A 24592-nucleotide genomic window follows, 5' to 3' on the forward strand; every position below is an offset into this window, starting at 1 on the left:
TGTCATTTATAATTTATATTAATAAAAATATTTAATTAAAAAATTATATATGGATCATATTTGTTCTTTTAGACAAATCCGCTTCAACACACTTAATTTCATGTTATTCTGCATTGAAAACAATGTCGACATCAATCAAGTTAAAGACTCAATCGGCCAATTGTATTCTATAATTGAATTTAAATAAAAATATTTTTTCATAAAAAAATAAATAAAAATATTCTTAAAAGACGAATAAGTGAATAACTAGACGTCGACAAGTTTAGTCTCTCATTGGCATTTCGTCGAACACTTTTATTACCAAAAGTTTCATTTTCCTCGTCGATCAAAAAACCAAAGGAAAAACATTAAAATCCAGATATATGGAAAGTTTGAATAGTGTTTAAAGACACAATACTCCACGCGCTATACATCGGATTTTCAAACACGAACCAACCATCAGATCCACTAATTACGCGAATTTAATAAAATAAAGCGCGTGGATATCCATCGCGCCCCCTTGGATGTTTGTTATCATTTTTTTAATTTCCCCCCTAATCGGCTGCGATGGAGAGCTACCTCTCTTATCGTGAAGCGCCAATGACCTTCCTCTGATAACTTCCATAAATCAACCATGTCTTCCTTCTTCTTGATCTCTCACTCGACTCAGATCACGAATCGCTTGACTCGTTTTAGAGTGTTTACATCTATAGAAATAATCCCCCGTGTCTTGACTCAGTAACTCGGGTGAGTCCATCCTCCCTGGGTTTATTATTCGCTCTCACGTTTTAGATCTGTTTTGGATTTTGATTTTTTTTTTTTTGCAGAATTAAAAGATGGAGCCGATGGATATCGTGGGTAAGTCGAAGGAGGACGCTTCGCTTCCCAAAGGTATATATATTTCTTTCATATGTGTTTCTCGTTGTGATTTCCGCTTTATTTATAATTAATTATTCGGTGAATTTTGATGATATATATGTTTTTTTTCTATAGGATTTTCATCCGTTTCATTTATTTTTCGATTTATGTATTTGAAGGCTTAAATTTGGTAGGGTTTATGAATCATAACAGTTTTGTTGCTTAATTTCGGAGTTTTTGATTGTCCATGTGAGCTTTGTGCTTTCAATAAGTAAATAAGTTCCTTTTAAAAATTAATTAGGTTTTTATCCAAAGTTAGCTACCAAAGGGTAAGTATGATGAGATGAATTCAAGAAAGGTGCATCATTCATGATGTAAAGGATAATTTTGTATTCAAACCTAATTTTTTGTTTTGCTGGCTTTCTAGTGTGAGATTCCATTTTTAGATTCATGGGAAGAGTTAGTCTTATATAAATTCTTTGTCTCTCAAAGGTGTCAACTGGCTTTTCAAATTTTCTTAAAATGTGTTGGTTGATTGTTCTATTTACAAATTCCAAAAGAGGTTTTTGTCTAGAACTTTTATGTGGGGGATTGTATTATGCTGGTTGAGAGATGTGATGGTTTTGAGGATCAATGATAAAGTTTATTTAGAAAGGACCTGATTTCAATGCTACTCAGGGCATTATTAATTGCGAAACAGTGCAAGTGTGTGGAATACTAAACTCAGACTGCTATATGTTTTTGCTTTTTTCGGTAAATTTATGTTACGTAGTGAAATGGGGTTTATGAGCTGATAATGAGGCTCTAACATTTTACACACTTTAGATGGTTCACTTTTGGTGTAAGGATTAAGATTCTGTTATTCTTTTTTCTTTTCAATCTTTTAAAAAGAGAATTGGGTTGCTGTTCCTTGGCTGCATGCAGATTTAGTAATCCTATAAATTTCTGAACATGGGCCCTATTGATTTGTTCAGATTTGTTTCATTCCTCTGAGATGTAAATTATATATTATTACTTCCTTTTTGCAGCAACTATGACCAAAATTATAAAGGAAATGTTACCACCAGATGTACGCGTTGCAAGAGATGCTCAAGATCTTTTGATTGAGTGTTGTGTAGGTAAGATAATAAGTTTAATCCTCCTTTTCTTTTTAATCAGTACCAATTTATTGTCATACATTTATACTAGGTCTCTGTGGCTTCCATGTATTCTATCAATTTTCAACACGTCAAATTCTTTTCTTACTTTTATTCAGAGCTGAATTGTTGGCTTTTGTGTTAGTGATCATTTAACCGTTATTCTTTGTGGAGACTTTTTTCAGCATCACAAAGCCTTCTTTTGCATATTATGGTCGATTTATTTTGCCCCAAGAGTAATTTTTGAACTGAAAGTAAATCTTGTCTAAGTATAAATTGATTCGGTCTGATTTCATTTCTAAACATTTCTGTTTTGAAAAAGTTGAAAGAGGATCTATTGTTTTAGATTTTCTTGTGGTCTTGAAACCTGAGTTGAGATTCATATAATTGGTAGTCTTATATTGAAGATTTGGGTGTAAAACTTTTCCCGGTTAGATTTCCCCCCCTTCTTTTGGCAGGTATATTGACCATCTATATTCACTTTTTTACATCATCGGAGTTTTACAGTCTCTAACTATAATGCAATGATAGTTTAACTTCTTGTTTCCTGTAACTAATGGAAACTTCAATACTCTTGCAGAGTTTATTAATCTTATTTCATCAGAGTCCAATGAAGTTTGTAATAGAGAGGATAAACGAACAATAGCACCTGAGCATGTACTCAAGGCTTTAGAGGTTACTCCCTCCCCAACCTACTTTCACCTTTCAATTTGGTCCATAATGCGTATTTCTTCTGTACTTTGTTTTATTAAGTTTGAAAAGGTAATGCCTTGAATGGGACCTTTGCATATGTTGTTATGGTTCAGCAGTGTCTTTATCTTCTAGGTGCTTAATCAAGCGCCATGTATTATATATATTATCTTCATCTGATCCAGTTATCAAGTGTCTGAAAGGGAAATTGTTGCTTTGATATCAAGCTATGGCTTTCCTAGCCCTCTCTTTCTGTTAAATATGTCCTACATATTTCTTTTTCCTCCGCTATTACGAAGAAGTGAGGGCAGCTTTAAGCAGAAGTTTTGTGATTTTCCTTTGATGATTGAATTGGTTTATACTGCATATTTCATTCACTAAAAAAGTCATCTGGTTTCCGTTGTGTACTTTATTCTTGATTGTACCATGTTAGTTCTAAGGATGCATAAAAGATGTACTTGTAATATACTTGTTATTAAACTTTATGCATGCATGTGAATTTTCAGGTTCTTGGGTTCGGAAAGTACATTGAAGAGGTCTATGCTGCATATGAGCAGCACAAGATTGAAACACTGGTAATTTGCAATATAAAATTTTCAGAAACAGAATGATAGTTTCCTAAAAACGAGATTGCCAGCTTGTTTTAACTTTTAACCCTTCTCTTTCTTTCTTTGTTTTTGACCAATTCCACAAAATTGTGTAAAGACTGACATACAGTTTCTTCCCTGACTATTATTGATCTAGAAATTGGCTATTTCTTGCTATTCTTTGCTGCTAGAATCTTATTCACCGTCAAATACAATGCAATACTTGATTCTGTACCTGAAGCACAACCCAACATAATTCACTAATATTATTCTTGAAATGCATTTCAGCAGGACTCTTTGAAAGGTGGGAAATGGAGCAATGGGGCCGAGATGACCGAGGAAGAAGCAGTAGCTGAGCAGCAAAGAATGTTTGCCGAGGCACGAGCAAGAATGAATGGTGGTGCTGTTGCTCCCAAGCAACCAGATCCTGACCCAAGTTTAGAGAGCTAACCATTTAGGACTTAGTTTTCTTTTACAATAGGCAAGTATCCTTGACTCTTCCATTAGTGCTTCTAAGTTCTAATCTCATATATTATGTACAAAAAAAGAAGAAAAGCCATTGGTTAGTGTGCAGTGGCCTTTGTGGATTTTTGTACTTTTTTCTTAATCTATGGAGGATGTCTATAATTTGATGTAGTGAGTGAGAGTTTGTTCACTTTCTGTGCCCAAACCTTTATAAGTAGTATTTTAGTTGTTAATCAATCAAGCTGTATTAGGATTTAGTGTTCTTTTGCTTTTACATAAAATTAAACTTGTATATAAGATTTGATTTCATTTTGCACTGTTGGATACTTTCAAAATTGGTGAAGTCTATTTATTGCATGCTAGTCTGATATATTTATATTTCTGTGTGTGTTTCGTTTGCAATTGTATATATGATTATAATAGTAATAAATACATTCGATCAGATGCATTCATAATCAACCTGATAGGTAATATATATATCTAATTAACATTAAATCAACCAATACTTAACTATCTTTATGAAAATCACACATAAAAGGTGCATTTTGTTTCAAATAAATGGTGGAAGTAGGTTTGTTTTCTTAAAAGAAAAGAAATAATGATATTTTAAAAAGATTAAGCTTTTAAAAGAATTAAAACATACTTATAATTATTAATAATTATTGGTGAAATGATGAAGAAATTGTATATAAATCATATAATCTCATATATAGAATATTGACTCTATCTGTTCTCTCTTGATTTATGTGCTGGTTTTAATTTTTGTTTAATGCATAAATTGTCTCCTAAAATATATTGATTTTCTCATTTTGATATTTTAAAAAAATTTATAACGATTTAGGATTTAAAGTCTTTCCGTACACAGGTCACCCGAAGTGTTGTCTTGTGATGGCAATTGTTCCCTTCTAACAAAGGATACAAAACTGCCTACTTCTCCCCCTCTCATGGAACTTGGCTTAAAGCTTCCCCTATTAAAAGTGATTGTAAGGACTAAAGTCGAGTATTTTCGTGGTAAAAGGGTCTGATCCTTCCTCCCTTCTTATTTGTCTTTTGCATTCTTTTGATATTGCTCCTGCTTCAGCCGATTTGCATACTACTACTACACTGGCTATTGTGACTAAAGGTTTTCAAAAATCTTTGGTGCCTTCCCTGGCGAAGGACTCCCCCCCCCCCCCAAAAAAAAAAAAAAAAAAACTGTTCAATTTAGTCCTCGATCTGAATCAAAGATTGTTAACAGACAGTTTGTTGATGAATCACTTCCCTTGCGAATAGGGGTACAAGACTCCACAATCGTTACCCTCTTGGCTAAAAGGAATTTATCTGCTAAGTTCTCTTAGGATGTCGATTATCTTATGCGACCTTTGGCTTGCCTATCTTCTCCTATGGCATATCCTGTCTCTCATGTTGTTACCCATTCTCCTACTGTGTTGTCCAAGGCGTACTTTCTCCTGTTACCCCGCCACCTATATCTGCTAAAGATCCCTATTTTGACCCCCACCGGATGTTTTTCCTCTTGAAAATGATTCTGCAAACGTGGTGAACCATGTATCTAAACCAGGATCATCATGGAAGAGACGTGACAAGAAAGTTGTTTGTCCTTCAAATGTCCGACAACCTAATTGTGGAAAATGTCAGCCTTGTTGTTCTGCCACTGGAGATATGGAAATTGATGGTCAACTCATTAAATTACCCCATTCTAGTCAGTCTTATGTTTCAATTGACTTGAAATCGACCAACACTGTTGAATAGCGTCGCTGAGAATTATGAAAACCTTGAGTTGGAATTGTAGTGGGTTTGGGAACCCACGTGCACTGAGATGTTTATGGTCTTTGTTGAGGACCAAAGTTCCCCATATAGTTATGGAAAACAGATGGAATTGGTACGCCAAAAATTGGGGTATCTACCCAGAATCGATGTTAGTGCTTCAGGCATTCGGATGGTTTATCTCTGGCTTGGAAACTTGGTACATCTGTTACCCTTCTCAGTTACATTGATTCCCATATTGATGTAGCGATTGAAGCATTTTTGGTCATGACAAATGGAGATTCACAGGCTTCTGTGGTAATCCGGACGAGTGGCATCCAGGCGAATCTTGAGCTCTTATGCACCAATTGCATGATCACTCATCCCTACCTTGGTCATTTAACCTTTAGTGTTTGAACAATTATTTTTGCTACTGGTGAAACCACTGTTAAAATAATAAATTTGAGGATATTTTTCTAAAAACTGAGTAGTGAAGTAGTTTTCTATTTTTGTAAGAAATCAATTAGACACAACATTTTCAGCCATGGTATTAAATAGACAATTTTAAGATAGCATTTGAGGCGCTGTTTATTTTTTTTAATTAGTAAAATTTGCATAATTTAAGCAATTTAATCACAAATCCCACCAACAAAGAAACCTTACACATTGCAATTGGTCATACCATTGCATTTGTTCATATGGCCAACAAGCTAGATGAGAGAGATCTTAAAATTTTCTTCTTATTGCCAGTTAAAACAAAGCAAAATGTCCATCTAGATTTCTGTACTTTTTCTTCCACATGTTGTAGGCTTGTTTCTTAAAGTCGAAATAACAAATGATGTCTCATTATGATCGTCATGGATTTGATCGAACCAAACATTGAAACTTCCCTCCATGAACTCAAACCCCTTTTTTTATATCCTTTAATCTCTTGCTGGTTGCTAGCATCGACTAGTAGGTTAGGCATCAAATATGTGCTTTATTACATCATTAGCTCCATAATATTGGTTATCTTCGTAGTTCAGTAAGAAAAACTTTTGAAAAAAGTTTGATAGGGTCTGATATTTTAAAACCACCGGAAGGTTTCTCTTTTTGAAGTATCAAGATACAAGCCCATGAATCTTGAGAATTAGTTATTGTAGCAATAATAGATTATGAAAGTGGTATTTCATTTGTAAAGCAGGGGCTAAGATTTTTAAGTGATTATGATGTTATTGGCTTCACAACATGTGTGGAGATTAAAGGGTCTTATTATGAATATAATAGAAACCATTTTTAAAAACTAGTGATTTTCGTATGTCTTGTAGTGTTGGAGACACCAAAATTGACGTTAGAAGAATAATGGAACAACTTATTAAGAAACTTTAAAGCCAAAATTGTGTTTTTATGTCGTTTCAGGAGTGAATGTGTTTTAAAAAAAAGACTAGTTCCAAGAATTGAACGTGTTTACCATTCCTGCTCGTCTTGAGGCACTCTTTTGTGACTTATTGTAGCTTAAGATCGTTGGCAGAGGCAATGGTGAATGATTATAAATTAATGTCATTACCTCACATACTAAATAATTAATGCAAGATTAAAGGTTGGTAGCCAGAAAATCAAAGTTGAGATAAATGAAAAAGATGGAATATTTACGAAGGGCAATGTGTGCAAGGTAGTGAAGATTGGATGAGAATGAAGAAAGAGTCAATCATGCAAAAAGGAAGCTGAACCTTGTAGAACCAGGACTGAAAACTTCTATACGGATGGTTTTGTTTGGAAATTGCATGGGTTCCTTTTATTTTCATCAAGTATCATGTGTGATTCTATTTTATGGTTTGAATATGATTTTGTTTGAGTGGAGTGGTAATTAAGTAAATTATTCAATAATTATGATAATATTTAAATAATTTAAAAATAATGATAATATTTAAATAATTGGAAAATAATTTTATTTAATAGTTTACAATATTTTAAAGTTGAAATGATGTTAATAAAATGAATTTTAGGATTTTTTCTTTTCTAAGTGTTTGATTTTATATATTTACTCTTTCTATTTTAATTAAATTATTATTGTCTATGTTTTTCTTTTTTTTTTCGGTTTTTTACTCTAATAATCCAAAAAAAAAAATTATTATCTCAAATAGTATGCATATGATATTATTTACCAAAATGATATGTTTGCAATAGTTATCATGGGTAGTGCCTTACAAGTTGGCACTACCATTTTTTCCCCCCACAATCATCAGGCTATAATAGGGTTTTGAAAAATCATTTTTTATTGGTGGTGCCAACCTATACGACGACACTAGTATTGGAGGGGTGAAAGAGATTTGTCAAGCACCACGCAAGTTGAGGGACACTGTTAGGCGGCACCTAGGTTGGTTGTAATTTTAAGAACAACAGAATTAGTATTGAATATGGATCATCAATTTTTCGTATGCGTTTATTTCGATGGAGTAATTTTAAGAATAACAATTGGTTGTTTTTTTAAATCTCGCCAACAAATAGTAATGAGATTTAATAGAAATATGTTTGTTGGTGACATGAAAAAGAGGATTAGTGTAAAAATTATTAGACGTTGTGGGAGGAGGATGTCGAAGCTATACTACAAATTCCCAATTTTGTCAAATCCCATTAAATTTACATAGGAAGTGCCACCGTTGACTTTCGAGTTTGCCTCAAATAAGGGGTTACATAAGACGTCGAAAGGTCGCCTGCATGTCACCAGGATTCATGGTAAAATGGACTTGAGGGAGAAAACTAACCCTAAATGTTGCGGTGTGTGCAAAATAGTTGATTATAATTGGGGGAAATACCCTCATTGAATCTACCATCTCGGACAATCGTCTCGATCGAGTGGAATATGAGCTAATGTACTTCATGTTCAAATGAATGTAAAATGTTATCAATTGAAGTAATATTTTATATTACGTCGTGATTTGTATATACTTCTAGTTTTATTAAAATTTATTTGATTATAATGAAATTTTGATATTGTTTAAACACGTTCAACTATAAAATAAAAAGACTGCACTTCAGTAAATATTACATTGAAATACAGAGAAAATGTCTAATCTATATAAATTATACAGACTTTAAAATTTGAATTACAATTATAAAATATATACAATAAAGATAATGTTACACACCTTAAAATTGATGGTTTGATGGTGTTGTCCATGAGGTAAACCATTGTGTTGCCCAACATTGGCGTTGTGGGTGTTCGTGGTGGTCATTGTTCTTCTCACTTGGACCATCGTTCACAACATTCATTGATAAATCTTAGGGTGTGCTAAACAAACTCGGAAAATCGGACGTCCCAAAGGTTTGCCTGGGAGGGGTGGAGCACTGGAGTGATAATGGGCTAAAGATATCAAACATCATTGATGATCTCGATTCCTGATGATCAGAACTAGAATTGAGAATCTTCGAGTAATATACGTAGCTTGACGACCTTGGAAGATAATTATCTACTCCAAATCCCGATGATAATAACTACCAGCAAATTATGTATAAGACTGCTTAAGTTCGAGCTCAAGCTCGAGACACTTAGGTGGTGCCTGACAAGTCTTCTCCAGCCCTCCAACTCGTATTTTGTTAAATAATACTAATGTCGCCATATAAGTTGACACTACTAATAAAAAATAATTTTTTAAAATCCTATTGTGGCCTCAGGATAACTTGATGATTGTGGAAAAAAAATAATGGTCTAAACTTGTGAGACACCTTAATCATTTTGGTAAATAATCTCGTGCACATGCAATTTGAGATAATTATTATATATTTTTTTGTAGTAGTTGGTAAAAAAGCTTTTTTTTTCAATTTTGTTTTTTTTAAATTATTAAATATTTTAATTGATTAAAATTTGTAAAATATGTCAAGACAATGGAGGGAGTATATAAGTATTAAGATTCAGGAAAACAGGGCAAACCCTAGGTTCTACAAGCTAGAACCTGAAAATTATTATTGGCTAGTTTTTAGCTTTGGTTCATCAGCAATGGCGGTTGTGCAAGAGAAAATCTCAAAGTCTCCCTCTTTAGAAGATAGTAAGAAGAAAAGGAAGCGAAAGCGAAACAGAGAAGTTGAAATCAAGGACAAAAAGAATAATAATAAGAAAAACAAGAAGTTGAGGAGTGAAGAAGATGACGAACAAGAGGAAAGGGGAAACAATGAAGAAGAAGAAGAGGAACAAGAAGGAAAGAAGGAAGAGATAAAGGAGAAAATGAATATTGGGGGAAGTGGGATAATGAGCACTGAGTCATTTGAGTCTTTGGGATTGTCTGAACCTACTTTTAAAGCTATTAAAGAAATGGGTTTTCAGTTTATGACCCAGGTATCTTTTCTTTAGTTGAATTATTTATTTAAACTTTGTATCGAAATTGATTGCTTTTATATCTCTGTTTATAGTTAGTTTAGCTCAATTCAAACTTCCATAACACAGGATTGAATACCAAGCCTTGAAATATGGTGGAAAATTTTATAAGAAGTTGCAGTTGAATATGTGCTATTGCCTGGAGTTTGATTCAACTATAGGCCAATAAGTTGAAAAAGGAAAATGCATCCATTGTTCTGTTATTGGATTCAATACTAAAATTTGATGATGTTATTGTAAATTTTATAGTTTTTGGGCTATGCAGTAAGCTGATTTTAGAAGTATATAGTGTTTCTTTTTTTTTTTTTAAAGAAAATTCAATGTGGCTAATTATGGAAGACTTGCAATTTTCTTTAAATTGACCTGTCAAACTAAAAATGCAGATTCAAGCTAGAGCAATTCCTCCACTTATGGTTGGCAAAAATGTTCTTGGGGCTGCAAGGACAGGTTCTGGGAAAACCCTTGCCTTCTTGGTACCTGCTATTGAATTGTTATATAATGTCCGATTCACTCCTCGCAATGGAACAGATGTTATTGTCATTTGTCCCACAAGGGAGCTTGCAATTCAGGTAAATGTTTGAATCCCTTGTTTTTGTTTTTCTTTTTTGGGTATTGACGCTTGCTGTTTCATTTTTGTTGCTATCAACTCTTTTATCTGGGCTAAAGTTTCTTGTATGTCAATGGACTTTTCATCAGTTCAATATGAAATCTATCCAATTCTTGAAAGTAACTTATTTAAAAACTTTAATATTTTAGTTTTGGCTGTATGTTATTCCTTAGATATTTTGCAGTTTCATTCATCACTTAGCAAATGGACCCTTAAAACATTTCAGACTCATGCAGTAGCAAAGGATCTTCTCAAATACCACTCTCAGACCCTTGGATTGGTTATTGGCGGTTCAGCCAGAAGAGGAGAAGCAGAGCGGATTGTGAGGGGAGTAAATTTGTTAGTGGCTACTCCTGGTCGGCTACTTGACCATCTTCAAAATACAAAAAGATTCATTCATAAAAATTTGAAGGTAACATTAATATTTGAAATGTAGTTCGTATGGTCATTTGATTTAGATGTATAATGTATTTGCTTGGTAAACAAACCAAATTGTGCTGTATATATTGCCTAATACTGAGGTTGTACCTGATATTACTTTGGTCGGAATGTAGTTTCACCTATAAGAGTTTGACCTCAAATTATTATTGTAATGTATAATGATCAAACTTGATGATAGACCAACTAAAAATTTGCATTTTTGCTCTTTTTTTAAGGGCAACTGGATGAGCTAGTGGGTTCCTTGTAACTGATTGAGATTTTGGTATTATAATTTCATTATAATAGCTGGTAAAATGTTTATGCAGTAATGAATATGATATAGTGGAAGTACTTCTAGTGAATTGTTATTTCTATTAACTATAGACCAGTTTAGAAATGCATTATTTTATAGCTGCCTGCTTCATGCAGATAACTTGAAAGCCTTCTGCTCCATGACAAATTTAAATAGTCATTATTATTTTCAGACTTATAGTTGTACATCATGTAAATTTGCAGTGTCTCATGATTGATGAAGCTGACAGGATATTGGAAGCGAATTTTGAGGAAGAAATGAAGCAAATTATCAAGTATCTTCCCAAGGTAAATCTTTTAGCAGTTTATATTGTTATTTTAGGAATATATATGGACTATGTCATTTAATTCATGTCTAGACTAGAACTTCTGGAAATGAAATGGATGTAAACCCAAATAGTGGTACTGACATTATTTATTGATTCCTTTAGGCTGAATGTCTAGTACACAACTAGGATTAAAATGCTTAGCTTTCTGAAGCACCAAGTTCCATTAGTTAACTGACTTATTGAACAAGTTTGAATTGCTTTGCGTTGTCTAGGTTTTATCAACGTGTGATAATTGTTATTAAGGAGAAATGCACCAAGCTTCTAAAAAACGGCAAATCTGCTTGGTCATCAATATTGTTGATTATGAAGTTATTTGTTTCAAGGGCTTTTCTTGGAAATTAATTTTAGGGGTTGCCAGAATAATTAGTGCAATGTTCTTTAATAATTTAAACTCATTGAGTTGAATGTTAGAACATATGTTTTGCAAGAGTAAAAAAAATATCGAGGATTAACGGACGTTTGCTTTTTGAAAATGTTAGTAAGCTCAACTGCATGCATATTTTTGGTTTAATTGCAAGCTAGAGGAATAAATTGTTATTAAATGCTAGTAGATTTTTTGTTTAATAAAATAGGTTTTGGTTACGCATAAGTCTTAAATTTGTAACATCTAAGGTGTTTATAGCTTACGGGCCTCCTATTCGATGTGCAGCAAAACAGGCAAACAGCTCTTTTTTCAGCTACCCAGACTAAAAAGGTTTGTCCTTCATTCTCATGTTTTTGTACAATTTTTTACACACTTCAAGTTTTATTGTTAATCACATGTATGCTGGCATTCTTCAGAAATTGTTTGGCAAGTTAAGTTAAAGCTTTCTTCACTTTTTGGAGTGAAATTGTGGTTTTAATCATGTGACATCTGTTGTGACTTTCCCTAAACCTGCAGGTTGAGGACCTTGCCCGCTTGTCATTTCAGACAATTCCTATTTATATTGATGTAGATGATGGGAGAAAGAAGGTAGGAAACATATTTGAATTGGATCCTTAGATACACTGTCAAGTGCACAACCCACTTCTCGTTTTGACTTAAGTGACTATCATCATTGTAGGTCACCAATGAAGGCCTGCAGCAAGGCTACTGTGTTGTGCATAGTTCCAAGAGATTTATCCTTTTGTATTCGTTTTTGAAGAGGAACATGTCCAAGAAAGTGATGGTCTTTTTCTCTTCATGCAACTCAGTCAAGTTTCATGCTGAACTTCTTAGATATATTCATGTGGATTGTCTTGATATCCATGGAAAGCAGAAACAGCAAAAGCGAACCGCTACCTTCTTTGACTTCTGCAAAGCAGAAAAGGGCATTTTGCTTTGCACTGATGTTGCTGCTCGGGGACTTGATATACCTGCTGTGGTATGTTTCTTGTTTAACTAGGTTGCCTGTGGCTCCAATTATTTATGATGTTCTATTTGTCTTTTCTTCTTATCACTGGAAAAGTGGTACATTAATGTTAGTATGTTTCTACGTTACAAAAAAAAATGTTAGTATATTTCTGGTTCAAGTTCAAGCATTCTTAACTTGCTTTTTTGCTACTTCTTATTGGTATGATCAATTATATATGAAAATGCACAATGCATTGGCATCTCATGCAACATGAGCAACTTCATGCTACTTTAGAAAGACAATTATAGTCTCAATAAAGTCTTACACTGGAAACTGGGACTGCTGTTGGTATATTTATTCCAGTTATTTTTTTTTATCCTATATTAGTGTTAAGACACGCCAGTTTCCTAGTTATTCGCAAGTAGACTGGCATTCGATTCTTGGATTAACCTTATGTTGGTAGAAATGTAGAGCCAAGATGAATGTCTATTTGGTTTGAAGGACTCTGTTATGGTGTGATACCATATTTTAAGCAATCTTTTCACTAACTTCATTTAAACATGGCTTGCTCAACTGACCTTGAGCTATAGTTTAAACTTGAATGACTACCATTTAGGTTGTTTCCCCTTCTAAAAACCTAATACATGGTTGCATATAGGTGTATTTTGAGTACCTCAGTTTAAACACGAGGAAGAATCATTTTGACCTGATTTTTGTTTTCAATACTGTGCAGGATTGGATTCTGCAGTATGATCCTCCGGATGAACCAAAGGTGTGTGCTCTTTATATAAATACATATTGCTGTTCTTGTGTTTTGCTATGTACCATCCATCTTGAGTACTTTGGATTGTTGCTTTTAGGAATATATCCATAGGGTTGGTCGAACTGCCCGTGGGGAAGGTGCAAAAGGAAATGCTCTTCTGTTCCTGATCCCAGAGGAACTGCAATTTCTTCGCTATCTAAAGGTGCATTATTTCTGCTAAATGGCTTATTATTTTTCTTGAATATAGAAATGGGGTGAGGACTGAGGAGAGTAAAGGCACTTTTCTTTTAAAAAACTGTGAACCATAAAATATTTAGGGTCTCAAGAGAGAAAAAGTAAGCTGTACTTCTGGTGTGGTGCATGGTTGAACGGATGTTATTAAGATTTAAATGCTTGAGTATGAAAAACAGCACGGCCCGAAATTAGTGGTGGGTCAATTAAAGAACCGATTCTAATTTGTTTATTTCATTTCTTTATTTCTAATGGCAGACAGCAAAAGTTCCTGTAAAGGAATACGAGTTTGATGAGAAGAAACTAGCAAATGTGCAGTCTCATCTGGTAACTGTTTGCTTTTCTTATTCAATATAGTTTCTTAAAATAACAAAGTTTGAAGGAACTAAGATTTCTACTCGGAATAATGCAGGAGAAGTTGGTAGCAAACAACTATTATCTAAACAAGTCAGCTAAAGATGCATATCGATCCTATATTTTAGCGTACAATTCACACTCAATGAAAGATAACTTTAATGTGCATCGGCTTGATCTGCAGGTACAGTATTTTTCTTCTGACATCGTAAAATGTAGATGTCCCTGCTGGTGTTTGTGCAATGTGTTAGAATTTAAATAAGTGTTCAGCTGACCAATAAGAAATGTAACTGTTGTTTTTGAGCAGGCGGTTGCTGTTTCCTTCTGCTTTTCATGCCCTCCAAAAGTTAATCTGAACATAGACAGCAATGCATCAAAATCTAGAAAGAAAATGCGCAAAGTTGAAGGAACCAGAAACAATTTCAGTGAAAGCAACCCTTATGGAAGGCAGGGAAGTGAAGCTGAAACACGGCAATTTGTGAGGTATTAACTAAAGTATCATATTGAGAGGCCATTTTTAAGGTATTAGCAGAAGCAGTAGTGGTGAATAGACACCACTTGAGTCTGCAACAATTTTGCATTTGTACCAATTTTTATATTGAAAATGAGTGTTTAATATAGCTTTATTAGGTAATCACTAGTCTTATAAGTTGAAACATGAATACAAATTCTTGGTTTTGAAATGAATCAATATTTAGTTGAAATTTTATGTAAATTGTGTTTCCTTGCTTAATGATTCCATGATATATATGTTCAAAGAGGCTCTCTATGAGCTTTATGCCAAATATATTTATACATTCTTCATGTAAAAGTACCGTAAATATTTTACCATTGAATTGCATTTTAGTCTTTCTATTGAAAAGGAGCAAGTTAGTTCTTATACGTTAAATGAGTGAGCAAAACGGTCACTTCATTAAAATTGCACCATGAAATGTTTGTTTTATGTTTTATATATAAAGTATAATAACAAATTTAGTTCTCAACTTTTATAATTTTATTCAATTTGACCCATATTCTTTTATGATTTTTAACGGAGAAGTTTTGCTCACTAATCTAATGTATAAAGATCAATTTGTCTATTTTTTCCAGTTTTTCCAGTTGAGTTAAAATGCAATTCAAGTATAGTATAGGAATTTTGTGATACTTTTATCAAATTCTTCATTTATCTTGCGTTACTTGGATTATAGTACGAGTGTTGGGTACGAGCACATACATATATATGTCTGGGTTTAGTTTTAAGTTTTTCAAGATGTTTTTTGATAATGAAAAAAATAGGGTTTGAATAACAAGCCATGTAATATATATCGTAGACTGGCAAAGAGATAATTTAATAATTTAAGGGGGGAAATCCACATGGTGAAATTTTAAAAAATATATCCACTAAAAATTGAACTGAGAAAATAAAGCCTCTAAAATCCGTTTTACTAGAACTGTTTTTTCTCCTTTGTGTTTCTTGTTAACAAAGTTTAACCCCATTAAGACCATGGCTTGATGATGATGATGATGGGATCATTTCAGGCTGATAGCAAAGATTTGAATTATTCCAAGCTCTGAACTTTCTCCCCATTTTCTTATAAAACCCTACTGCAAACTCAAGCTTCCCTGTCAGATTATTATCATTAACATAAAGAGCATTCAGACAAGGAAGACTTGCAAGCTTTGGTGAAAGATTTCCTGTCAGACTGTTGTCATTTAGCCCCAAATATCTCAACTTTTTCATCCCTGCCATGGATTCTGGTACTAAACCTGTTAACCCCATACTTGAAAGATCCAATATCTCCAAATTCTGCAACTTTCCCCATTCAACACCCATGAGATCACCTCCAAGCGGATTATTTGATATCACCATCTCTTTTAAAGAAACCAGTCGTTGAAATGACTGTATCAACCCACCTGAGAACTTGTTTCTGCCAAGGTCCAAAAGTGTTGCATTCTTTAACCTTCCAATCCCTTCAGGTATCTTTCCTTCCAACTTGTTGTTGCTTAAGTCCAACTTCAGCAATGAAGTGAGATTACACCCGAAAGTCAACATCAAGGTCCCTGTTAGACTGTTTCTACTTAAATCCATTATTAACAACTCAGTTAACCCTCCTAAACTTGGTGGGATTTGACCAGTAAACTTGTTTCCAGCCAATACAAGTTGCTTTAAATTCACCAAGTTCCCTAATTCTATAGGCAAGTCTCCTATTAATCCATTTTCTAGTAACACTAATGATCGGAGCTTTTTAAGGTAGCTAATGGAGACTGGAATTGTACCAATGAGACCACCATTGGATCTAAACTCCAAGGATTCTAGGCTGTTTGAGAGTCTTTCCCAATTTGAGGAAGGGATTCTAATGGGGTTATCTCTAGGCGAGGAAAAACAATGGAAGAATGAGAGTGATCTTAAGTGAATAAGCTCAAACAGGTGATGTGTGAACTTTGCATTTGGGCTACATTGAAGAGAGTTGTCAAAAACTAGACCAATATTTAAAACAGTGACATGCCAATACCCATCGAGCAGATCACAGTAAACTCCCTGCATTTGTAAAGATAAAAATTGAGCATAAATGTCATCTAATTTTTACATAAAAATTTTTGAAATTTATACATGTATATACTAGGTGTTAGATTGTATTGTCTATTAAAAAAAAAAGGGTAAATTAGTCCCTTTCTAGTAAAAAATTATCCATTTTTTTTTTGTTAAAAATTGACATAACTAATAGAATATTCAAACGGTGGCACATGATATGCTGTGTGTATCTCATGCTGACATATAATGATAAATTTTTAACAGTGAAAATAGATGAAAATTTTAATAAAAATGACTAATTTATTCTTAGATCTAATAGGATCATCTATTTTTTTAATAGAGGAGACAAAATGAAAATTGATTTTTAGTGCAACCCCTCTATTTTACTAAATTTTCACTTTGCAAGACTTGATTTCAAAGACAAACTAGAATACCATACGTATAATTCCATTGAATATAGATTTCAGTTTTCAACACTAACATAGGAGAAACCTAGCTTACATGTACTTCTCAACATGAACATTCATGACCTTTATTTATTGTGTCAAATGAGTGCAGCACATATGTGTGTATATACATGCATGCATACATACAAAAACATAAATAATCATAAACTTTAAAAATATACATATCCGAAACTCATTCAACACCCTTAGTCGGTAAGCCTAAGCAGAAACATTGAAAAAAACTATATATTCTGATATGTGTAAGTGATTTATATGAACCTGTATAGGTGTCCATCCACAAGGATCTGGGTAAAGATCCGAGCCATTCCATGAATTCCCCACAAATCCTTGAATAGCTGAGTATAATGCCTCTTGTTCTTTCTTCACCATTGGAGATACAGGTAAGAACTGGTCTTCATCTTCACATTCACACAAAACAAACAACCCAACAAGCAAAAACACAAGAACAGAACTCTTATTCATGACAATAAGATTCTTCATGGCCTAAGCAGGCAATAATACAAACAGGATATAAACTGAGCAATACCAACTTAACAATATGAGAAAAGAACTACAGTAATGATAACAAATGGAAGATGGGTTTCGTAGTTAAAAGAAAGGGCAAAAGGCAACAATGTTTAAGGACACTATGGAGTGGCAAAAGGTGCATTTAATAGAGTTAATGGAACCTATAAAAAGTAAAACAAAATAACAACAATAATAGCAGCCTTATTAAGTGAAAAAGAAACCTAGAAAAGGCTAAAGCCTTTTAATGACCTTTAAACTTAGGCTCTTGCATCCCCCCCACCCCCATCCAGACTGCTATTTTAGCTTAGGCCAGGTTTCTTTTTGGTCTATCTTTCTGCATCAGTATCTGCTTTTGTGGCTAATGGAACTGTGTTATTAAATAAAAACTAAATGCAATCTAAATGGTTGAAGAATAAATATTGTAACCAAATAAAAAATTGAAAAACAACCTTTAATATATTGATGGGTGGTATAGAGTTAATTTGTCGTTGTGGAGAGACCATTTTACCATGCATGCATCCATTCATTGCCTTGGCAAAACTACCAATATAGCTTTATATATTCATTTGTTGAAATCTTTATATCAAAATTTTAAGCGAAGTTATTTCATCTTTGTGAGGATATATTCAAATGAGAAGTTGGTGTATGACATATTAAAATCTTTGTTATGACGGAGTTAAGGAACTGAGGATTATTTAATAAATATATCTATAAATTATTGATATTTTAATTTAATGGTAAAATATAAATATAAAAATTAATAAGTCACAGCTTCAAATTTTTTTTAATTGAACTAGTGTCACAAATTAATCTGATATCAAGCTATTAATATTATGAGTATGAGTTAAGTGATACCATGTTATGATACGTAACCTCTCAAAAATAAATATTATGATATATTTTTTTGGATACAACTGTGATATTAACCTAGATTATTAATTTTTGGGAATACTAACACTTTTAAGTTAAAAAAATTAGGTTTAAGTCCGTCAAAGGTCCTTGTAATTTTTTTTAAAATATAAAGTTTAGTTCCTATACTTTTATTTTGAAACATTGAGTCCCTCTACCTTTTTTATTTAAAGATCTTGGTCCTCGACTTAATTTTTCCACTAAAGTTAAAAATAATTATTTTACCTATTGACATTTACAATTTTTTGTTAATTTAAAAGTACAATAAAAAATTTAAAAATTAATTTTTCATATTCTAAATAAAAATATAAAAATTGAGAATTTTTAAAAATAAGAAAAATTATGAAAAAACAAAAAGCATTCAAAAATTAAATTAAAATTATAATAAAAAATTTTCAACATTCAACGTTATCTAAATCGGATTAGATTAGCTAGTCGGATTGAGAACTAGTTAAAATATCAATCTAATGAGAGGTATTAAATTAATTAACCCTCAAACCGATACAAATTGGTTGAACTGTGCTAAAGAATTAATTGAATCAACAGTTGAACCAATTTGAACTAGTTTAACTAATTAGCTCTCAGAACAATTGGTCTAATCGGTTCAAAGTAATAAATTATTAAAATTAAAAAATCGGTTTAATTGCCAATTCAACTGATTTTTTAACCCGATTTAACCCGATTTAACCAGTTCATACTAATTTGCAAGTCAACCAAATTTTAAAATTTTTAAAATTTTTTCAACCCTCAACATTTATAATTTTGTTATTTTGGTCCATCTCCTTTAAAAGTATGTAATTTTCCTTTTAAAAGTTTATAAAATATTTTTCTTATTTTAAACAAAAATCAAAAAATTTAAAAGTTTACTTTTTTAAAAATTAAAAAAAACAACTCTTTAAAATTCAAAATAAAGAATAAAAATATTTTTTAAATTTAAAATATTAAAAAATTAAAATCTAATATTATCTAAACCAGATCAAATAAATTAAATCAAGAACCAATTGAAGTACCGATTCAATTGGTCTATTATTTTACTAGTCTGATCAGTCTTACTGGTCGATTAAAAATTATTAAAATTCAAAAATTATTAAAAGAAAAGACTCAATTCAATCATTAAAAATCAGTCTCTGAATTAATAACCTAATCGATTCTTGATCCAATCCATAAATGTATAAAATCTTGTATCAATCCCTAGCACCGCTTAATAACAAGTATAAGAATCATTTGTATAAAAATATAAATATATATATTGAGAATGACAAACCCGTAGTTATCTTTTACACAGAATAGGTGACAGCTTAATTATAGCAGAAAAATTGCAAATATTGGTATTTGTGCAAACTTATAAAAAGAACTTTTGGACTACACAAAGCTACATTGCCAGAAAAAGGAATCTATGAATGTCTATACCCTTCAAACATTGTAATTTGAAGCAAACAAAATCAAGTAAATGAAAAAGAAGATAGAATCATATATACAAAATCTAGCAATTGAAGAACAAAAAAACTGTATCAATGATGTGCATATATCCTATAAGACATTCAAAACTATATTATACACTAGCAGGAACAATGCCTCACCTCGATAGCGCCTCGAAACCAAAGTTTCGGTTTAATCTTCCTTTCCATTTTAGCCAATATGTGGTGCCAATACAGAGCATTGTCGCTCTCGTCTCACCGCTGAATAGCCGTATACTGGGAATTCCTGCAGATTTATCAGCTCCCAACACAGATAGTCGAACTTTACAAACAAAACTGAAGCACTTCTAAGCAGTAATGGAGTGTCTATAAAGATTACGGACTACTATCAAACTGCAAATGTCGGAGAGACTAAATGTGAAATCATATCCTATGTAGAAGTGCATTTAGCGGTTTGAATAGTATAATCTGGAATCTTTATCTTACATGTAGCCACAACCTTTTCACGGGTTTCTGGAGTAAGTTCTTTCAGAAAGTCTGATATGGTTAGTCTGTGCTGCTTCTTTAGCTCGTCTATCTCCATTTGCTGCTTTACCAGCATAGACTCGAGTGTCTCTGTTGTTACCCTCACCACTGATTCAGTATCCTTTAATGGCTTACAGTTCTCTTTTAATGATGATTGTGTTCCATTACTGTCATCATTATCATCTTTGCCATTGTGATGTGTGAACTCATTGTCGGGTCGTTCAAGTGAAGTACTACTGTTTATTTTCCCTTCGCTTTTGTAGCTATCATGTGATTGTTCGTCAAGTTCAACCAAGTTATCTGCTACAAAATCTACCCGAGAAGCAATGTGCGAAACACCAAAACTGGCTGGAGAGTTTCCACTAGCTGCCTTTGGTGGGTCAGACCAGTATCTTCGACCTGAAGGTAATCTCTCTAGTGAAAGACGAACTGGAGATGAGGTTCCATCACCCTTATTTTCAGAGATACAGTTACCAGAATTTGCAATTTCACCAAAACAATCAGTGGGAGTTTCGTTTGGAACCCAATTGGGAATATGGGACCGGATTTCGGATTCAATCATTTCGGAAATTGTTGGAACATCTTGATCTGTTAAATCCAATTCCTCAACCATTTCACTGGCAACAGCAGTCGCTGTATCTGCTTCAATATCAAAAGGGAAATGGATGTTGCGAATTTGACCTAGGACCATGTTGAAGCATTTCCGTTTTCAATAAGAAAAACATCTACAAATGCTCATGAATGAAATATTGCCTACCATGAAAGGAAAATGAAGAAAAAGCAACCAAAAGTTATGAACATATGAGAGAGAATGAGAAAGACCTGTAGAATCTGTTATCCTAAGTTTCAGAAATATCGTGTTAACGTCTTTCCTTTGACCTTGCACTTTGACATCCACACTTGTCTCAGATTGAAGATCCTTGGAATTTCCCCTGAAATTAGTCGGATCAGAAGTACTATCTGCATTTATCATATGAAAATGTGAGGCCCAAAATACTGAAACCTTTCAAGCTCCAAAAAAGCTCCTCAATTCTACCTGAAGAAGATTGAGCTTTAGGTCGTAAAGAACGACCTACACTGTCATTTTCCTCATCAGGTTGGAGAAATGGATCCCCTAAAAGTTCCTTCGCAGACAAACGTTCCGAGGCTTTAGCAATACATTTTTCAATAAATAACTTCACTCCAGGATCGGTCACTTTTGCCAATGATGCTGGCTTTATTCCCTGCCCAAGGAAGGAACGAACCATGAAAATCATATAGCATTGTTTGCACCATCAACAAATTAAATTTAACTCTACCATAGAAAATGTTGATAACACAATTTCGTTCGATTTAATACTCAAGACTATACGAACTATATTCTAAGGGAATCAACATTTTTCAGGAACTTGTTATCGAATTGTGCCTAAACTTCTTCAGCAAAAGATGCATCCATGTGTGATGAGTTTATATTTGATACACCATTATACACTGACAGTGAATATAATATGTCGAAACCTCATAATTAAGCAACTTAAAAATAAATGTTAAAAAACAGGAAAGATCAAGACTGCCTTACTGATGTCACTTTCTTGAATATTTGAGCAGCATTAGTGCATTCAACATATGGATACTCGAAGGTCACTAACTCCAGCAAACACATGCCGAAAGCATAAATATCTACAAGCTCATTATATTCCTCCTCATAGAGTTCTGGTGCCATAAACTCAGGTGTACCTACATCACATTAACAATTGCTTTACTAGTTGTACTCGAAATCTTTGATGGCTATGTATGCTTCAGTATAGCCAGTTATTAAGCGCATGATCCGTACCAATAACACTATGTGCAGAACGAGCTTGGCGAAGAATAGCAGCCAATCCTAGATCTCCGATCTTGACTTCACCTTGGTTACCATTCACAAAGATGTTATCACATTTTAGATCCCTATGAATCACCGGGGGATCATGACTATGAAGATAAAGAAGACCCTCCAAGATCTGCTTAGACCATTTTTTCAATGCCCTCAAATCAACATGCTTATGCTTCTTTCGATACCTACATGATTGAACACAAGCTTTTCAATGAAGCCAAAATGACATACAAAATTCCAAACACATTAAAGGATATACAGAACTTACTGTCTCAAGGTTCCCGAAGTGAAAATCTCAGTGATGAAGTTGATATTTTCATTCTTGGTATCAACCCAGGAATTGTAAAATTTAATTATATTCTTATGCTTCAAAGTTTTGAGCAAATGAACTTCCGAATAAAGACGCTCCAAATCTTCCGAGTTTCGCAATAAATCCGTGACCTTAACCTGATTCCATGCTACTTCTATACCTTCAAGTTCATCAAATGCCTTATATCTAAGTTCCCACAACTTAATCAAGGATTAAACAATAGCTTAAACTCACAAATTAACCCTCAAAATACATTCATAATACAATGAAAAACTTCACAAATGAAGCTTAAAAAATGTATTCATATATACCTTCATGTTCATCAAATGCATTATATCTAAGTTCCCAAATTAAGCCTGAAAATACATTCAAATACAAACAAATAAACTATGAAAAACAGAGGAAATTAAAAAGGATACACTTTTTTGAAAGCTCCTCTTCCTAGAACCTCCTTGTACTGCAAATAATCAATTCAAAAAACACAAAAGTTAAAGACAACCCATTAAAGGTAACATTAATTAAAGCTAACACCCAAATGCAAATAAACATCAAATATAAATCAAATGAGCTTCATTCTAAAATGGAAAACTTCGTTTAAATCAAACAGCAAACCATAAATAGAATTTTAAAAAATGAAATGAAACAGTGATAAAACTAACCCGACCGTAACGACCTGTAGGATCAACCTCAACGAATTCAACATCTGAATCATCTCGTTCTTGGTCGGACGTTGTTTCTGGCGGCATTGTTGTATTTTTTGTAAACCCAAAAAAAAAAATTCCAATAAAATTCAAAGTTCTTTAAAGAAATTTTCAATTTTTATCTCTATGTTTATTGGAAAATTAGAAAAAGAAAATCCCAAAGTCGTGGATTCAAAGAAAATAAATAGAAATTCGAGAAAGAAAAGGTGATGGGGATACGGATTGGAAATGGAGTTCGTTTCGTCAAAGAGAAGCGTTTAAATATGGTTCAGGTCATTAGCAAACCGACTGTGACTGATTGACTCTCGCTAAAATAAAAAAGATTAAATTCTACTATTAGTCCCTGTACTTTATGAAAGTTATAAATTTAGTCTCTATACATTTATTTGATATTTTTAGTCATGTACTTTTCAAATTTAGAATTTCAGTCCTCATCTAATGATTACTGTTGAATTCATTAAGATAAGTTTTGCCATCTTCAAAATATGATGCAACAAAGGTGTTATCATATGTGCAATGCCACGTCAGCTTGTTATTCCACATCTTATTCATTAAAAATTTCAGTTAATTAATTAACGAGTGTGATTTACATCAAACATAAAATTTCATAATTCAAAAAGTACAGGGATGTAAAATGATCTAAAAGGAGAATATGAATTAAATCTACAACTGTACACATAATACATGACTAGTAATTGAATTTAACCAAACAAATTTACTATTACTGTTTGGGGTAGGACTGAAATTGACTAATTTGAAAAGTATAAGGACTAAATTTGATCAAATTAAAGTATAGAGACTAAATCTATAATTTTATAAAGTAGAGGGACTAATAGTAAAATATTAAACTTTTTAACCATTTTTCCATTTTCTTTCAATTTTATAATTTGTTTTTTTTAGGAATAATTTTTGAGATTTCGAGAAGATTTATGTTTGTTTCTTTCTTAAGGGAAAAAAAGATGGAATATAAAACAGAGAAAATAATAAAATATATAAATAAGATTGAGGATCTATTTCAAATATAAAAAAGTCAATTCATCAAAAAATTAAAAAGTCAACTTTCTACTAAGATTTTGCCACCTCACGCTGGGGCCCACCCATAGCTGTTGTAGATGCTACGTGGCACCTTTATGATCGGGTTTCTTTATATAAATATATATATATATATATATATTAGGCGCCAAACGGTTGTTGTTCCATGAAATTAAAACGAGAAGCAAAAGAAACGTGCAACTTTTTTCTTTTCCACGTTG

General features: G+C 32.9%; 4 protein-coding genes across 6 annotated transcripts; 2 read left to right on the top strand and 2 right to left on the bottom strand.

Annotated features, from left to right (window-relative positions):
• Positions 1–269: 269 nt before the first annotated feature.
• Positions 270–4050, top strand: LOC108467208 (protein Dr1 homolog). 3 transcript variants are annotated; one of them, XM_017767783.2, is made up of 6 exons: positions 270–726; positions 807–870; positions 1866–1955; positions 2554–2648; positions 3170–3238; positions 3539–4050. In XM_017767783.2, the coding sequence occupies exons 2-6, from the start codon at positions 816–818 to the stop codon at positions 3698–3700; spliced, it is 471 nt and encodes a 156-aa protein (XP_017623272.1). In that variant the 5' UTR covers positions 270–726; positions 807–815; the 3' UTR covers positions 3701–4050. The 3 variants fall into 3 exon arrangements, with proteins under 3 accessions (XP_017623272.1, XP_017623280.1, XP_017623288.1); XM_017767791.2 differs by having other exon boundaries at positions 3542–4050; XM_017767799.2 differs by lacking the exon at positions 3170–3238.
• Positions 4051–9289: 5239 nt separating this feature from the next.
• Positions 9290–14853, top strand: LOC108454071 (DEAD-box ATP-dependent RNA helicase 51-like). The gene is made up of 12 exons (XM_017752421.2): positions 9290–9770; positions 10193–10378; positions 10643–10828; positions 11353–11436; positions 12127–12171; positions 12358–12429; positions 12521–12820; positions 13524–13562; positions 13651–13755; positions 14043–14111; positions 14197–14322; positions 14446–14853. Exons 1-12 carry the CDS (start codon positions 9312–9314, stop codon positions 14626–14628), a joined length of 1854 nt encoding a protein of 617 aa, XP_017607910.2. The 5' UTR covers positions 9290–9311; the 3' UTR covers positions 14629–14853.
• A 562-nt stretch (positions 14854–15415) lies between these two features.
• On the bottom strand, positions 15416–17736 carry LOC108489028 (piriformospora indica-insensitive protein 2-like). The gene is made up of 2 exons (XM_017793262.2): positions 17376–17736; positions 15416–16656 (listed from the first exon to the last, which is right to left on the bottom strand). Exons 1-2 carry the CDS (start codon positions 17595–17597, stop codon positions 15595–15597), a joined length of 1284 nt encoding a protein of 427 aa, XP_017648751.1. The 5' UTR covers positions 17598–17736; the 3' UTR covers positions 15416–15594.
• Positions 17737–19756: 2020 nt separating this feature from the next.
• Positions 19757–23614, bottom strand: LOC108481227 (probable serine/threonine-protein kinase WNK3). Its single transcript, XM_053030875.1, has 9 exons — positions 23298–23614; positions 23058–23095; positions 22597–22824; positions 22290–22513; positions 22035–22192; positions 21513–21699; positions 21299–21436; positions 20438–21157; positions 19757–20227 (listed from the first exon to the last, which is right to left on the bottom strand). The coding sequence occupies exons 1-9, from the start codon at positions 23382–23384 to the stop codon at positions 20163–20165; spliced, it is 1845 nt and encodes a 614-aa protein (XP_052886835.1). The 5' UTR covers positions 23385–23614; the 3' UTR covers positions 19757–20162.
• Between the last annotated feature and the right edge of the window lie 978 nt (positions 23615–24592).

The sequence above is a fragment of the Gossypium arboreum genome, chromosome 7 (genome assembly GCF_025698485.1).
Source record: "Gossypium arboreum isolate Shixiya-1 chromosome 7, ASM2569848v2, whole genome shotgun sequence".
Classification (NCBI taxonomy): Eukaryota; Viridiplantae; Streptophyta; class Magnoliopsida; order Malvales; family Malvaceae; genus Gossypium; species Gossypium arboreum.

Coding starts and splice junctions, on each gene's coding strand:
- LOC108467208 (XM_017767783.2), top strand. CDS start 816: ATGGAGCCGATGGATATCGTGGGTAAGTCGAAGGAGGACGCTTCGCTT. Junction 871..1,865: donor GGACGCTTCGCTTCCCAAAG/GTATATATATTT, acceptor TCCTTTTTGCAG/CAACTATGACCAAAATTATA. Junction 2,649..3,169: donor ATGTACTCAAGGCTTTAGAG/GTTACTCCCTCC, acceptor GTGAATTTTCAG/GTTCTTGGGTTCGGAAAGTA.
- LOC108454071 (XM_017752421.2), top strand. CDS start 9,312: ATGTCAAGACAATGGAGGGAGTATATAAGTATTAAGATTCAGGAAAAC. Junction 10,379..10,642: donor CAAGGGAGCTTGCAATTCAG/GTAAATGTTTGA, acceptor AAAACATTTCAG/ACTCATGCAGTAGCAAAGGA. Junction 13,563..13,650: donor ATCCTCCGGATGAACCAAAG/GTGTGTGCTCTT, acceptor TGTTGCTTTTAG/GAATATATCCATAGGGTTGG.
- LOC108489028 (XM_017793262.2), bottom strand. CDS start 17,597: ATGAAGAATCTTATTGTCATGAATAAGAGTTCTGTTCTTGTGTTTTTG. Junction 16,657..17,375: donor GTGGATGGACACCTATACAG/GTTCATATAAAT, acceptor TTACAAATGCAG/GGAGTTTACTGTGATCTGCT.
- LOC108481227 (XM_053030875.1), bottom strand. CDS start 23,384: ATGCCGCCAGAAACAACGTCCGACCAAGAACGAGATGATTCAGATGTT. Junction 23,096..23,297: donor CTACAGGTCGTTACGGTCGG/GTTAGTTTTATC, acceptor GATTATTTGCAG/TACAAGGAGGTTCTAGGAAG. Junction 22,193..22,289: donor TTCTGCACATAGTGTTATTG/GTACGGATCATG, acceptor AATGTGATGTAG/GTACACCTGAGTTTATGGCA.